Source organism: Rana temporaria, chromosome 5 (genome assembly GCF_905171775.1).
Source record: "Rana temporaria chromosome 5, aRanTem1.1, whole genome shotgun sequence".
In the NCBI taxonomy this organism is placed as follows: Eukaryota; Metazoa; Chordata; class Amphibia; order Anura; family Ranidae; genus Rana; species Rana temporaria.
In genome coordinates, this window is record NC_053493.1 from 184,574,512 (window position 1) to 184,590,742 (window position 16,231).

The following is a 16,231-nucleotide window of genomic DNA, read 5'->3' on the forward strand; positions in this document are numbered from 1 at the left end:
TGACGGAAGAGAGAACAGACAAACATGCCCAGGAATTAAGCAAATTAAAGGAGCAAGTCAAATTAACGCAGCAAAACCAGAGGAAAATCTTATATAGATTAGAAAATCAAGAGAATCAAAATAGAAGACAAAACCTGAGAATCCGCTCGCTCCCAGAGGAAAGAGGGGAAGATCTGAAAAAAATTATGAATCTAATATTCAATCCCCTGCTGGACAAAGGACCAGAGGACCCCCTAAATAGAGAAAGGACATCAAAACTAAAAAATGCAGACGCTGATTGACTGAGAGATATAATAGTGAGGTTCTGGTTCAATGAAGTCAAAGCAGAAATCTGGATGAAACCAAGGGGAAAACCACCTATACAATATGCAGGGACTGAGCTACAAATTTTTACAGATTTGGCACCGGAAACACTCGCAAGACCGGCGATCCCTGAAACCACTTCTGGAGCAAATGCGGGCACAGAATATTAAGGTTAATTGGGGTTTCCCTGCTTGCCTAATAGGCCAGAAAGAGGGATGATCAGTCAGATTAAGGTTTCCGGAAAAACTTACAGGATTTTGTAACAAACTTGACTTACAGGTGCCAGACCTGCCAGGTTGGGTAGAAAGAGAAAACGAGGCATTAATAGGAAGAGGCCTATGTGAAATAGGCCGATAAGACTTTAGAGGAATTCTTATCAAGAAATTACCATGAGGAGTGTGGTAACTTACCATGAGGAGGCTGAGGGGGAGGGTTGAGTAAAGGGGGACTGAGATTAGCTATCCGGGGCTTAGTACAGCACCTTCGGCCTGCCTCACCCACCCCCCCTTGCCGGGTGGCATGGTTTGAGCTGCACCTCTGAATAAGAGAACCAGGGGAGTGTGTGACAGATGGGGCCACCAATGGTTCTGAGGCCAGTAATGGGCCAAAGGGGGGAGGGGGGAGGAGGGAGGATGGGGGGAGGCGGAGGGAGGCAAGAAGGGAAGATACCTCTTATATTGTACATGAAAGAACGCTAAAGCCCCGCTGCAGACAGGGAATAAGTGCCCCACATAGAAAAATAAAGAAAAAGAGATGACAACAATAAACTTCATGACCTATAATGTCAGGGGATTAAATGCACCCATCAAGAGACATAAGATCCTAAAAGAGCTCAAACTATACAGGGCAGAAGTGGTCTTTCTGCAAAAGACCCATCTCACACATGAATCAAACGTGAAACTATAGTCCCCTAACTTTCCGACATGGTATTATGGTGACACAATAACAAAGAGAGCCAGGGGAGTGGCAATTAGGTTTGCTAAAGGGACGCTGTTCAAATTGGAGGAAAGGATGATTGACCCGGAAGGAAGATTTCTCTTCCCAAATTGTGCGAAATGAAATGCACACTGGCAAACATCTATTCCCCAATAGAAACCCAATAAGGTACCTAAAAGAAATTCTGGGAAAGTTGATGGATTTCAAGATGGGGCATGTGATCTTGATGGGGGACATGAACTTTTATATGGAACCTGGAGTGGATAGTACGTCATGTGCACAGGGGACGAATATTGTACAGCTAAAAATGATAAAACAAAAGATGCATATGTGCCAAATGGTGGACGTATGGAGGATTCAACACCCATTATTGCCACAATATGAAATAATCTGGATTTAAGGGGTATTAGGGTAGGGGACGAGGAGCACAAACTTGCAGCATTTGCAGACAACGTATTCTAATGCCCAACTTATTAAAGATTTTAAAACAATACAGCGAATTATCAAACTTCAAAATAAACTTAACCAAGTCCGAGATTTTAAATATTAACATAAGCAAGCAGGAAGAACGGCTCCTTCAGAAAGAACTAAAGTATCTAGGAATAAAATTAGGTAATTCAATGAAGAAAATATATAAAAATACATTATATACCCCTGCTAGATGAAATAGAAACTGAAATAAAAAGAATAATAAATAGGCCGCTATTATGAATAGGATGTATCAGCACCCTAAAGATGGTCCTCCTACCTAAGATCACGTATAAGTTCCAGATGCTGCCAGTGGCACTGCCGCAAACCTTAACTTGGAGTGTAAAAAAACATGATAATGAAATTTATATGGAAAAATAAAAAACCTAGAGTCTGTTTTTTAGTTTTAAAACAGGGGGAAAAAAAAGAACAAGGAGGACTGGCAGTCCCAGACATTAAAAAATATTATAATGCGGTGGTGTTGTCGTGAGTAGTAGAATGGGTTAAAGATAAAAACGAAAAAAGGTGGGTAACTGTAGAAAAAACACTATGTAATGCACGATTGGGAAGTATAATATGGAATCCGTCACAGTATTGAGCACGAGATGAGAATACTCACGCACTGACACGGAATGCACATAAAATATGGGATGCGACGTATAAACAAATAAAGGGGAAATATAATTCACCCTTAATAGCAGGAAAATGAATATTTCGCACCGGGGGAAAAAGACAATTGGGGGAAACTGGATAAAAAAAAAGATAAGGCACAACTAAGAGATATAATAAAAAAAGGGAAAATCATATAATTTTTAGAGTTAAAGCACAAAAACAATGTAATGGCGATAGACGAATGGCGGTACCTTCAGTTGTGCCATTTTGTTAAGAACCTATCTCAACCAATAAGATCAGAAGAAGATCTTACTCTGTTAGAACGGTTATGTACAGCAGAAAATACAAAAGGTGGGACAGCCCTAAAATTAAAAAATATTGGGAAACGATTTTACATTTTATAAAAGGATATTACTAAAAAGGAAATACCAGAAGACCCGTGGATAGTCTTGTTACACGGAGGGGAGGGAGCAGCAGAACAATATAAAGAATCAGTGATCCCACACCTTTTAAACGCAGCAAAAAGACTTATCCCCAAAAAGTGGCAAGAGGTAGAAAGCCCATCAATCTGGGAATCAGGGCCAGTACAAGGCAGGGGCAGACGGGAAGAGTGCCTTGGGTGCTACCATTTCTCATAGGAGGGGGGCATAGTTCTGACACATAGGCAGCTGCGGCCGCCAGACCAGTAGACTTGTTGTGTGTGTCATAGACTAGTAGTCAGCGCAGGCAGCGGCAGAGGCACTGTACAAATTGTGTGCCGACTGGCTGCCGAGTGCGCTCCTCAGCATCTGGGAAGTCACCTCCTGGCTCCCTTTGCTGTTTGTTTACTCCCCCTATGGAGGAGTCAGTTGGTCCATTCCAGCGGCGTGAGCCGCGTGACGTCACGGCCGGAGGCGAGGTGAGAGAGGGAGGACTCGGAGCACTGCGCAGGGAGCTGTGTCTGTTGAGCTGGCAAGGCAAGGACTAGTCACGAGGAGCCTGCAGTGTGCTACTGCAAAGAAGACTACTGAACTTGTCTAAAAAGTAAGCAGAACAGAACCTGTTAAAGCAAATAATTAAATGGCTGTATTGGGGGGGGGGGGTTGGAGGCTGACTGAGGTGACCAGCACTTTGTTAATAAAAAGTGACAGTTAAAAAAATGTTTTTGTGTTATTTTGAGCCATGCTTGCCTTCTCTGACTAGCAAAAAAAAAAAAACATAAATTGCAGCCTCACTATGCCACCAAACGCAGCCACTGTGCCACCAAACGCAGCCACTGTGCCAACACACGCAGCCATTGTGCCATCAATTGTCGCCACTGTGCCAATCACACGCAGCCACTGTGCCCATCAAACGCAGCCACTGTGCCATCAAACACAGCCACTGAAACCATCAATTGTTGCCAGTTTGCCCCATCAATTGCTGCCAGTTTGCCCCATCAATTGCCACCAGTGTGCTGGTGGAGGAGGCTGACTGAGGTGTTCAGCACTTTGTTAATAAAAAATGGCAGATAAAAAAAAGTGTTTGAGTTATTTTGAGCCATGATTGCCTTCTTTGACTAGCAAAAAAAAAAAAAAACATCAATTGCAGCCTCACTATGCCACCAAACGCAGCCACTGTTCCATCACATGCAGCCACTGTGCCAAGACACGCAGCCACTGTGCCATCAATTGTCGCCACTGTGCCCAAACGCAGCCACTGTGCCAGAAAACGCAGCCACTGTGCCCATCAAACGCAGCCACTGTGCCAACACACACAGCCACTGTAACCATCAATTGTTGCCAGTTTGCCCCATCAATTGCGGCCAGTGTGCTGCCAGTTTGCCCCATCAATTGCCACCAGTGTGCTGCCAGTTTGCCCCATCAATTGCCGCCAGTGTGCTGCCAGTTTGCCCCATCAATTGCCACCAGTGTGCTGGTGGAGGAGGCTGACTGAGGTGACCAGCACTTTGTTAATAAAAAATGGCAGATAAAAAAAAGTGTTTGTGTTATTTTGAGCCATGTTTTGAAACAACATTGATTCTTTCTTAAAAACGGGGGGGGGGGGGGGCCTTGTTCCCACACTGCTGGGAATGTATCGACTCGGTAGAAGAAACATACAACATGGAATAGTACAGTATAGAGGAAAGAAGTGCAGGGTTAAAAGATAAATGGGAGTGCTGGAAAGAGTTAAAAAAAAATGGAGCTACGTGGAGGAACTAAGGGCCAGATTCACGTAGAGCGGTGCATATTTAGATCGGCGTAGCGCATCTCTGTTACATTACGGCGGTTCAATTTCGTGATGCAAGTACCGTATCCACAGAGTATTTGCGCCCAAATTTGCGCCAGTGTAATGTAAATTCCGAGGCGTAAGGTGGGGTAATTGAAAGTGGGAAGGAAGTGAAATGAGCCGTGACCCCATGCAAATAAAGGGCCGGCCGTACTGCGCATGCGCGCATGATTATGCACCTCACTGGGCATGCTCAGAACTCGGCCCGGCGCAATCAGTGAGATAGGAACTAGTCCCGGCGTACTTAGTGAGATACACCCTGTGTATATGCCCAGACAAACGCCCTTCCATTGCAAAAGTACATGCCTGAAAACGAGGTGCTATTGTTCTGTTGTCTGTGGCTGTGTGTTGGTTTGTGTAGGAGTGTTGTAGGAAAGATTTATTGGAGAGTGTTAGAGGAGTTTGTATTAGGTGTTTTTTTTTCTGAGTGTTTTTTGTGTCTGTTTTTTCTGTGTGGTTTTTGGAGTCTGTATTAGCTGTCTGTTTGTGGTTTTTGGTTTTTGCTGTCTGATTTTTGTCTCTGTTTGTTCTGTGTCTTTTTGTCTCTGTTTGTTCTGTGTCTTTTTGTGTCTGTTTGTTCTGTCTGATTTTTGTGTCTGTTTGGTGCTGAGATGGCAACAAAGAGGAGAAAGCTCAACTTCTCGGTGCGTGAGAAGCAAATACTCGCTAGGGCCATCACCCGATATGGGCGATTTTTACATGGCCCTGACAGCCGGGACATCACCCCGGCCAGGAAGAAGGCGATCCTTCAGGACATTACTAATGAGATCAATGCCGGGGGGGGGGGGAGACGAGGACCCCCAGTGGGATAGCAAAGAAGATCAATGATCTGAGGAGCCTGGTCCGTGATAAGCTGGCCAAGATTACGGCACATGCCAGGGGCACTGGAGGGGGGCCACCATGCACCATCAGGTGGACTGATGAGGAGCGTGCAGTGGCCCAGTGCTTCCACAGCCAGCAAGTGGTGGGCCTGCCTGGCTTTGACTCCGATGAGGCCGTGAGGACAGGTAAGTTAATTTTTTTTTCTATCTGGCGAGTAGCATGTGTGGGGGGGAGGGAATATGTGCAAAGTGTGTGGATCCTCCAACCTGTGTATGTTTTGTGTCATCCACAGATGGCCAGGAGAGTGCTGGGCCATCTGGCCAGTCTGCTCCATCCCCCGGACAACAGGCTGCTGAAGAGCCCCAAGAAAGGCAGGAGTCTTCAGGACAGGGGAGTGGCCACACCTCACCTCATGAAGAGGTTGAGGGGGAGGAGGATGAGGGGGGGAGGTTGAGGAGGATCACCTTGACCTTGCCAGGGAAATACTTGGGCTTTTGGATGTGGCTCCCCCTGAGGCTGGCAGCCGTCAGGCCTCCATCAGGGGTAGCCCCCCCCACTCCTCCCACAACAGGGCTCCCCCCCAGAGGGCTCCCCTCCTCCCAGGCCACAAGCCTCAGCTGCAGGCAGGAAGGCCACCCAGAAGACCAGGGGGGTGGCAGACTTTCTGCCTGCAAATCTGCGGAGGGACCAGGCCCGTCAGACCCACCATCTGGGTCAGGTCACCCGGACTTTGGCCCAGATGGAGGACAGCCTGGGCTCCATAAAAGACTCAGTCAATGATGTGGGCACCAACTCATTGGCGTTCATCACCTGCTTTTGTGACCTGCAGACCGCCACAGCAGGCATGGCCCTGGAGGTGAATGCCCTGACCCAGGCTGTCCAGGACAATACCCAGGCTGTCCAAGCCAATACGGCAGCCCTCACTGTGGGCCTGACCATAATCGCCGTGGCCTTGGAGGGCAGGCCAGCAGGTGTACAGACACCAGGGTAGGCTCCTCCTTCCCCTGCTCCCCCCCATGAGTCTCCCCTGGTTGGCCGTGGCCGGCCCAGGCGTAGCTCACGCCATCGGTAATGTGGTATGTGCTTTTGTTTTGTTTTTTTCTTATTTTTTAGGGATTTGTAATGTGATTATGATTTGTTTTATGTGTGTGAATGATGTATGAATGTGGGGGTGACATTCCTGCCAGAAAAGGGGTGTCACCCTCATTTTTGGTGGAGTAGGGTTCCCCAGGACCAGAGAGAAGTGATCCCAGGTCCATGTGAATGGTGTATGAATGTACAGTGACATAATTGGAGCCTTGGCGGGGCGTTGCTGCTCCCTAGTACCGTGCGGTGTACTTCCGTCTAATCCAATTCAATGAGGATGTGGGGTGTGTGTGCTAGGGACCACAGTGGTGTGCATGCATGCATTCTCATTGTGCCATGATTAATGTGTGTGTTTACTGTGCAAAGGTGCCTTCTGCGAGGCGTCTCCTGGCTGCTTTTCCCTCAGAATGTCTTGTTTCGGGGGTCAGGTCATCACGTATGTCAATCTCCAGGCCCCTTCTCACTGCGAAGTTGTGCAGAATGCAACATGCCCCGATGATCTGGCACACAAAGTTTGGGGAATACAACAGGGTACCCCCAGACTTATCCAGGCATCGGAAACGGGACTTCAGGAGGCCAAAGGTGCGTTCCACCACTGCACGGGTATGTATGTGTGCAGCATTGTAGTTTTCCTCTCCTGGGGTTTGGGGGTTCCAGAATGGAGTCATGAGATGGGGTCCAAGCGCAAATGCAGAGTCACCTGGAAGGGAAAAGACAGGAGGATGTTAGTCATGCATGTGCCCCTCGTGATGTCTGCATCATGGGGGTGACAGTCATGCCTGACACCCATGTCACTCACCAACCAGCCAGCTGTCCCCATACACGTTCTGTTCAAATTCTGTTGGGATGTTGCTTTGACGGTATATGTAGCTGCCATGGCTGGATCCTGGGTGTTTGGCACGGACATGCCATATGAGGTATTGGGCATCAGCTATCACCTGTACATTGATGGAATGCCAGTGCTTCCGATTGCAGTACATGTGCTCTGTCTCATGGGGGGGCTGTAGTGCCACATGTGTGCAATCAATGGCCCCCACGGTGCGTGGGAATCTGGCAATTCTATAGAAATCTGTCATTGTCTTCATCCGCAGGTCCTCCTGGGTGGGTTTGATGATTTGGTTGGCCATGCGTCTCAGGATTGCAGGGACAACCTGGTGCACACATCTGCTAATGGAGGATTGTGCCATGCCAGCCACCACTCCACTTGTACGCTGAAACAAGCCAGTGGCCAGGAAATGCAGTGTTGCTATGACCTTGAACAGTGGCTCCAGTGCATGTGAGCGTTGTGTTGGGCTGGTGATGTCATCTTTCAGGGTTGTGGTTAATTCCATGATGGCTTCAGGTCTGAATCTGAAGGTGCGATACACCTCAGAAGCAGGCATGGCAAAGACATCTAGGCGTGTGCGGTATATCCTCTCCTATGCCCTCCTCCTCCTCCTCCGTTCCCTCCTCCTTCTGCGCGCCTCTAAATTCACTAGAATAGCTATGAGCATGGATGCCCCTGGCATGTTGGCATACAGATTGTTGTCCTGCAAGTCTGTGTGCTCAGCTCGTCCCTAATGGTGTTGCTTTAGCTGACCTGCACACGTCTGGTGTAAAGTTAAGGCAGCTTTTATAAGGTGTAACTTTTCGCCGGGAAAACAGCAGATGCGCACAGGGCGTAGCCTGCGCTGCACAAGCGTACTTTTGTGGATCGCCGTATCTCCCTCATTTGCACATTTGACTAGCAAATCAATGGTGCGTCTAGCGTATTTTGCGCTCACAGATGCGCCAGTGTAATCGTTTAACGTCGGACGGAAAAAAATGGTTTTCAGGCGTATCTCGTTATGAGGATATACGGCGCATAGATACGCACGGCGCATTTTTTAATTACTCTGCGCATCTCTAGATATGCCGGCGTAAGTGCTTTGTGAATCTGGCCCTAAGAGCTTAGACCTGCAACGGGGATAGAATAAGAATAAAAATAAAAACTAAGTCAAGTACAAGTAGTTAAGCAAGGAGGTAGAGGGTGGGTGAGGGACATGGAGGGTTGGAGAGGCGGGGATGGGAGATAATAAGGTTTAATATATTGTATAATTAGTTTTTACATTTGTCGTGAAATGCTGTATTTATTTTTGATACGATAAAATAAATAATAATAAAATAAAAAAGTCAGACCGTCAGGCTTCTCTTACTACACAATCTGGCTAAACTGTCAGACTTTGCTGCCATCTTCCTCCCCCTGGATCTATGCACAACTAAGGAATAGCCGACCTGCCTCACATCCATAGCCTCCGTGATCTCTAATGTAAATATTTACACCTGCTGGAGATATTGCCTATAGAGCCTTAGCAATCTCTTAGGCCTCGTACACACGACAGAGTTTCTCGGCAGAATTCGTCAAGAAACTCAATGAAGAGCCGGATTCTGCCGAGAAACTCTGTCGTCTGTACACTTTCAGCCCGATGGAGCCGCCGAGGAACTCGTCGAGAAAATAGAGAACATGTTCTCTATTTTCTCGTTGTTCTATGGGAGAAGGCGGCCCGCCGAGCTCCTCGGCGGCTTCATCCCTGAACTCGACGAGGAACTCGACGTGTTTGGCACGTCGAGTTCCTCTGTCATGTGTACGGGGCCTCATAGAATGAAGTTCTAACTCCTGTCAATTTGGATTTAAAGGAGTTGTAAATAAAAATATATTTTTTTTTGCTGAAATTACAGTTTACAGGGCATAGAGACATAATAGTTAACGGATTTCTTTTAAAAACGATTAAAAATAGATAAAAATCAATCATATAATGTACCTGTAGTTTCTGGTTTCGTTTTTGCAGGTTTCCTGCTTCTCTGCTGTACAGAGCCACAGAGCCAATACAGGGCAGTGATGGTTTGGAAAACGAAACTGATTGGTGCTGTGGGGTTTTAGACACACAGTAATCACACCTAGGAAGGTGTGATTACTGTGTGTCTAAAACCCCACAGCACCAAGAGATTAGTGACCACAGAGAGAAAGCTCCCAGTACTGTGGTTATCAGGAAACAGACAACCAGGAAGTGTGGAGATCAGAGAAGAATTACAGCAACTTGAGAGCAAAAATGAACAATGAGGACATGAAAACAGCACTGCATTAAGGTAAAGGAAGCTATTAAGATAAAAAAAAAATCCTTTACAAACCCTTTAATCTGAGCTTTGGGCAATCCCATGTGAATGGAACTAACACACGGTCGGAATTTTCGACAAGAAAAGTTCTTGGAGGAAATTCAGTTTGTCTGGCACACCAAAAACCACGCATGCTCAGAATCAAGTCGACACATGCTCAGAAGCATTGAACTTAATTTTTCTCGGCTGGTCGTAATGTTGTACGTCACTGCGTTCTTGAAGGCCGGAATTTGATGTGACCGTGTGTATGCAAGACAAGTTTGAGCCAAGATTCCGTAGTAGGAAAATCCAAGTTTTTCCGATCGTGTGTACGCGGCATTGGGCTATCTCAATACCTGGAATTTAAGTGGGAAACTATTGAGTTGGGCTTTGCGGGCACACAGTACAAATTTGTATAGAAAACTAGAAATTTATTAATATGAAATATCATAAAATCAGACAGACGTAAAATCAAAATTTAGAAATTAGGTCAGTAACTGATACTACAAGGGTAATGACAACAAATATACAATCTTATTATACACACACTTCGTTTGAAAAGCACAGTTATAGGTACAATGTTGAGTTGTATATCCCATGTAGTATTCCGGAGGTTAATGGAGGGCTTGCTCTACATGTTACGCGCTTAGCGCTTCCTCAGGAGCATAAGATATTGCATAAAGTAGGCCGCATTGGGATTAAGCAAGCGACGATCGTGTGTTAACCTCACAGTGGCTGGGTATACAAAAAGTATTGATCCAGCCTAACGTGGGGGTATTATCAAAAACACAGGATTATAAAAATATAATGGTAGTCGGAGCATCAATTGCTGGAAAACAATGAGAATTCAAATCCAGGGGTACACACACGCGGTAGTTCAAGGCTGAGTATACTAGGCTAGGCGCAGGTATCCGTATCGGCGTTATCGTTTCCATCAGGGACACACACGGATTCGTTTGCTAACTGGGCTGCAGGATCTTGTCTTGGCAGTCCCATACAATATCCTCTGCTTTATTAACTGAGGATTTACAGACTGCCCTGTTAGACTTACCTGTTTACCCACCTGTGCCTAGCCTAGTATACTCAGCCTTGAACTACCGCGTGTGTGTACCCCTGGATTTGAATTCTCATTGCTTACCAGCAATTGATGCTCCGATTACCATTATATTTTTATAATCCCGTGTTTTTGATAATACCCCCACGTTAGGCTGGATCAATACTTTTTGTATACCCAGCCACTGTGAGGTTAACACACGATCGCCGCTTGCTTATTCCCAATGCGGCCTACTTTATGCAATATCTTATGCTCCTGAGGAAGCGCTAAGCGCGTAACATGTAGAGCAAGTCCTCCATTAACCTCCGCAATACTACATGGGATATACAACTCAACATTGTACCTATAACTGTGCTTTTCAAACAAAGTTTGTGTATAATAAGATTGTATATTTGTTGTCATTACCCTTGTAGTATCAGTTACTGACCTAATTTCTAAATTTTGATTTTACGTCTGTCTGATTTTATGATATTTCATATTAATAAATTTCTAGTTTTCTATACAAATTTGTACTGTGTGCCCTCAAAGCCCAACTCAATAGTTTCCCACTTAAATTCTCGTTATATCGGGGCGTTGGCACACCACTTATAGGTGCATTCGCAGTATCACCCTGCGACATATGCACGGTAAAATAGGCCCTTTCTTTTCATAAATATCTCCATACCTGACTGACTAAGTGAGCCTGCTACATCTTTTGCACCTTAGAGCCTTGTGGGATTATTTAACACTGCCCACCTGCTAACTTATTTTGCTCAACATTTGGCCACTTTAAGTGCCATTTTTCTGAGCCGGAGAGTAATGCCTTGTTTGCCTTTGTTTGGACTGGAATCCCGGCCGTGTGTATGCTCTTTCGCAGTTTTCCGACAGGAATACTGCCGGGAATCCAGGGGGGAAAAATGAGAACATTTTTTTCTTTTTGTCGGAAACCCTGCGATGGAGCATACAAATGGCCGGGATTCCTGGCCAAAGCTCTCATGGCAGTTTCTCGTTTTTCCCGGTGTACTTTTTACGGCGGGGAAAACCGATTGTGTGTACAAGGCAAAAGGCACCTTTCACACTGGCCGCAATTTTAACAGGACAGTCATAAGACTGTGGATCCGACTTTGCTCCCACGACTTGAAGTACGACATCAATGAGCAGGGACGCCGACTTTGATCCCCCAATAATTAGGGAGAATTCCACGCCAATATTTATTTATTTTTTAAACGGCATTGGCATTCCGGGCCCATCGGTCTGGTAAGGGTTTTAAGGGGAACCCCACCGAAAAAAACGGCGCAGGGTCCCCCCAAAATCCATACCAGACCCTTATCTGAGCACCTGGCTGGTCAGGAAAGGGGGTGGGGAAGAGCGAGCCCCCCTTCCTGAGCCGTACCAGGCCGCATGCCCTCAACATGGGGGGGTGGGTGCTTCTGGGCAGGGGGGCCCTGCGCCCCCCACCCCAAAGCACCTTGGCCCCATGTTGATGAGGACAAGGGCCCCTTCCCGACAACCCTGGCCGTTGGTTGTTGGGATCTGCAGGCGGGGTGCTTATCGGAATCTTGAAGCCCCCTTTAATAAGGGGGGCCGCCAGATCCCGGCCCCCCAACCTATGTGTCTGAGTATGGGGTACACCGTACCCCCTACCCATTCACCTGGGGGGGGGGGAGTGTCAAGAAAAAAAAACACACTACACAGGTTTTTAAAGTAATTTTTTTTAGGCAGCTCTGGGGGTCTTCTTCTGACTTCGGGGGTCTTCTTCTGACTCTCCGCTCTCTTCTCCCGCTCTCCGGTGCCTTCTGCCGGGCTCCGCTATCTTCTTGCAGCTCTTGCGGCAGCCCGGTCTTCCCCCGTCGGCTTTTTCCCTCTTCTCTTGTACCGATGTTGACACGACGATCTCTCCCGCTGCAAAGCACTGGAGAGTGAGGAGAAGAGAGCGGAGAGTCGGAAGAAGACCCCCGAAGTCGGAAGAAGACCCCGGAGCTGCCTAATAAATTACTTTGAAAACCTGTGTAGTGTTTTTTTTTTCTTGACACTCCCCCCCCAGGTGAATGGGTCACATAGGGTGGGGGGCCCCCTTATTAAAGGGGGCTCACAGATTCCGATAAGCCCCCTGCCCGCAGATCCCGACAACCAACGGCCAGGGTTGTCGGGAAGGGGCCCTTGTCCTCATCAACATGGGGGCAAGGTGCTTTGGGGTGGGGGGCGCAGGGCGTGTTGAGGGCATGCGGCCTGGTACGGCTCAGGAGGGTGGGCGCTCACTCGTCCCCACCCCCTTTCTTGACCGGCCGGCTGGTGCTCAGATAAGGGTCTGGTATGGATATTGGGGGGGACCCCACGCTGTTTTTTCGGCGTAGGGGTTCCCCTTAAAATCCATACTAGACCTATGGGCCTGGGATGCTCATGAAGAGGAAACCCATGCCAGGTTTTTAAAAATAAATAAAAATTGCCGTGGAATTCCCCTTCATGCACAAGTCGTGTACAAGTCACATGCCAAAGTCGGATCTGTTAATACGGAATATGACTTTTATCCAACTTCACAAAAAAAAGTAGTGCAGGAACTACTTTGAAGTCACCAATACGAATGGTAGTCATTGGAAATCATGGAGAATGACTTATCATGCGATTTTGCTGGCCAAAATCATGGTACAAGTTGTATAAGTGTGAAAGGGGACTAAGGCTGCATTCACACCTGAGCGTGTAGTTTTCAGGCAGAAAGTTGCACGGTTTTTACTGCGATTTTTACCACCTTTTTTGCCGCATTTTTGCTGCGAGTTTGCACAGATCATTTGCAGTGGTGGCTAGTGCTCAAATTTTTTGGCAAACAAACTGAAAAGTACTGGGAAAAAAACCCCAGCAATTGCAGCCTCACTGTGCCCATCAAATACAGCCACTTGTGCCCATCAAATACAGCCACTTGTGCCCATCATATGCAGCCACTTGTGCCCATCATATGCAGCCACTTGTGCCCAAAATGCCACCACTTGTGCCCCATCAAATGCAGCCACCAATGCCCATCAAATACCGCCACCAATGCCCATCAAATGCTGCCACTTGCTCCCATCAAATGCCACCACTTTGACCCATGCCCACCCGCTGTCTGCCTGGCACTTACCCCATCTAAGTGACAGGCCAGGCAGCGGGTGATGGCGGCGAGCTGTTGCACAGCTTCCCCCTCCTCTGTTCTTCTGTTCTGCTAGGCGTTCAATAGGGGCACCTGTGCCTTCAGCCAAACAGGTGACGGGTATCAGACCCACGCTTCTTGATTGGTGGAGAGGTTGTTCAGTGTTAGAAAAGCAAATATTAATGTGCTTTTCTAACACATCTGGGTGGACTCCGAGTCCACCTTTCCTGAAGCCTATGGCTATAAAAGAACTTACCACCATGCTCGCTCGCTCGCATGAAGGTGGTGAATTCTTGCAGGGAGGAGCCGAAACAGCCACCGAGGGACCCCAGAAGACCAGGTTCGGGGCCACTTTGTGCAAAACAAGCTGCACAGTGGAAGTAAGTATAACATGTTTGTTATTTAAAAAAAAAAAAAAAAATACCTTTACAACCCCTTTAATGTCATGTCTGATTCTGGACTCTGGGTTTTATACATGGACAACGTTGTCAGTTTTAATACGGGGTGGAGGTATCATTTATTGATGTGGTGGTTTTTCCATTTACACTATTTGGGTCGCTGTAGTACCTACTTTTTGGGAGGTCTTTCCCCATTTTTTGTCTATCATATTGTTTGATGAACTAAGCACCAAAATAACCAAGTGGCTCCCACTAAAACAGAATGCTTGTGGAATGACCACAGACTATAAGGCCCCTTTCACACGGACGGCTGTTCTGCCGTAGTTAAAAGCATGTTTATTTTCTGCTGAAATTCTCCAGGCACAGCGATCAGCTGCATTTGTACAGTGCGATTAGCTGCGGTTGTGTTTAGCCGCGGCACGATATTGAACGGGGCTCTAACTTGGATACCTGTCAATACCAGGCACTGTGTATGGTATGAATCTTGAGGGGGAACTCCAAATTTTAAATAAAAAAACGGCATGGGTTCCCCCTCCAAGAGCATACCAGGCCCTTAGGTCTGCTATGGATTTTAAGGGGAACCCCGTACACCGAAAAAACGGCGTGGGGTCCCCCCAAAATACAAAATACCAAACCCTTATCCGAGCATGCAGCCCGGTCGGTCAGGAAAGGGGGTGTGATTGACAAGGGATCTACACTGGGGAATATTTTTTTATTTTTGTTTTTAAATAAAGTACTTGTCAAAAATCAGGGTTGTGTTTTTATTAACTTTTTACACTTTTTTGGTGAATGAGTAAGGGTACCCCCACGCTGTTTTTTTTCTCAAGTAATTGCCAGCAATTCTTTAGGAAAGAGTTAAAATTTGTGAAAAATGGCTCAACGGCACACTGATATGGACACAGGCGTGACTTTAGTGCGATTTACATTACAGTCTATGAGAGATAAATTACACTGATGTCGGGAAAAAGTAACGCATGAATACATGAATGTATTTTTCCAAACGCACTACTTCAAGTTGCAGCGAATAAGACAGAGCCATAGATATACATTAGGTGCGAATCCGGATGCAATTTTGAAATTCACATATCGCATCTGAAATCACACCGGTGTGAACAGGGGCTGAAACAAAATAATTAATATCAAATATTACATGTTTGTTTCTGGAAGGAAAGATCTGGGCTGCTCCTCTGCACCATCTGCTATCAAAAATGAATCAACGGATCTGTTGCTGATACGTAACGGAGTGAGCCTTCTGAAGTTGTTTGGAGAATAAGGTATCTGTAGTTGTGCTCTTTGGGATGGGACTACTGCATCTTCACTGTACAACCATGCAAGCTTCACAGGCATATTTTGCTCCTCATCAGACGAAAATGCTGGATTATCATATCCTAAAATTTGAAATTGTAAAATTGTTAGTTTAATATAAAGCCTAAGGACACAACATGCCAATATTAAAACATACATGGTATTTGTGATGCGGTTGTTTTTATAAAGTTTTTATAAAGTTAAGATTGTTATGATAAATAGCATTTGTTTTTTACTTTAACCACTTAATGCCCCCTTAACGACCAGGCCATTTTTTTGCGATACGGCACTGCGTCGCTTTAACTGACAATTGCGCCGTTGTGCGAAGTTGTACCGGAAAAAAAATGTATGTTCTTTTTTCCCCACAAATAGAGCTTTCTTTTGGTGGTATTTGATCACCTCTGCGGTTTTTGTTTGCGCTATAAACAAAAAAAGAGTGACAATTTAGAAAAAAAAACACAATATTTTGTACTTTTTGCTATAATAAATAAAAAAATAAATTCTTCATCAGTTTAGGTCGATATGTATTTGTCTACATACGTAAAAATAATCGCACGCGTATATTAAATGGTTTGCGCAAAACTTATAGCGTCTACAAAAAATATTTATGCCATTTTTATTATTATTATTATAATTTTTTTTTAACTAGTAATGGTGGCGATCTTCGATTTTCATTGGGACTGCGACAGATTTGACATTGACACTTTTTTTGGACCAGTGACATTTATACAGCAATCAGAGCTAAAAATAGCCACTGATTACTGTATAAATGTCACTGGAAGGGAAGGG

At 46.0% G+C, this 16,231-nt stretch overlaps 1 protein-coding gene across 3 annotated transcripts in view; it reads right to left on the minus strand.

The window, feature by feature from the left end:
* The window catches only part of SLC9A3 (solute carrier family 9 member A3), a 714,882-nt gene that overhangs the window by 28,565 nt on the left and 670,086 nt on the right, over positions 1-16,231 (minus strand). For 2 of the 3 annotated variants that reach the window (XM_040353440.1, XM_040353441.1), the window contains exon 16: positions 15,288-15,525. In XM_040353440.1, the coding sequence (XP_040209374.1) occupies positions 15,288-15,525 (238 nt within the window). Of the gene's footprint in view, positions 1-15,283; positions 15,526-16,231 lie in introns of those variants that run through there. The other variant, XM_040353442.1, reaches the window with a different exon arrangement.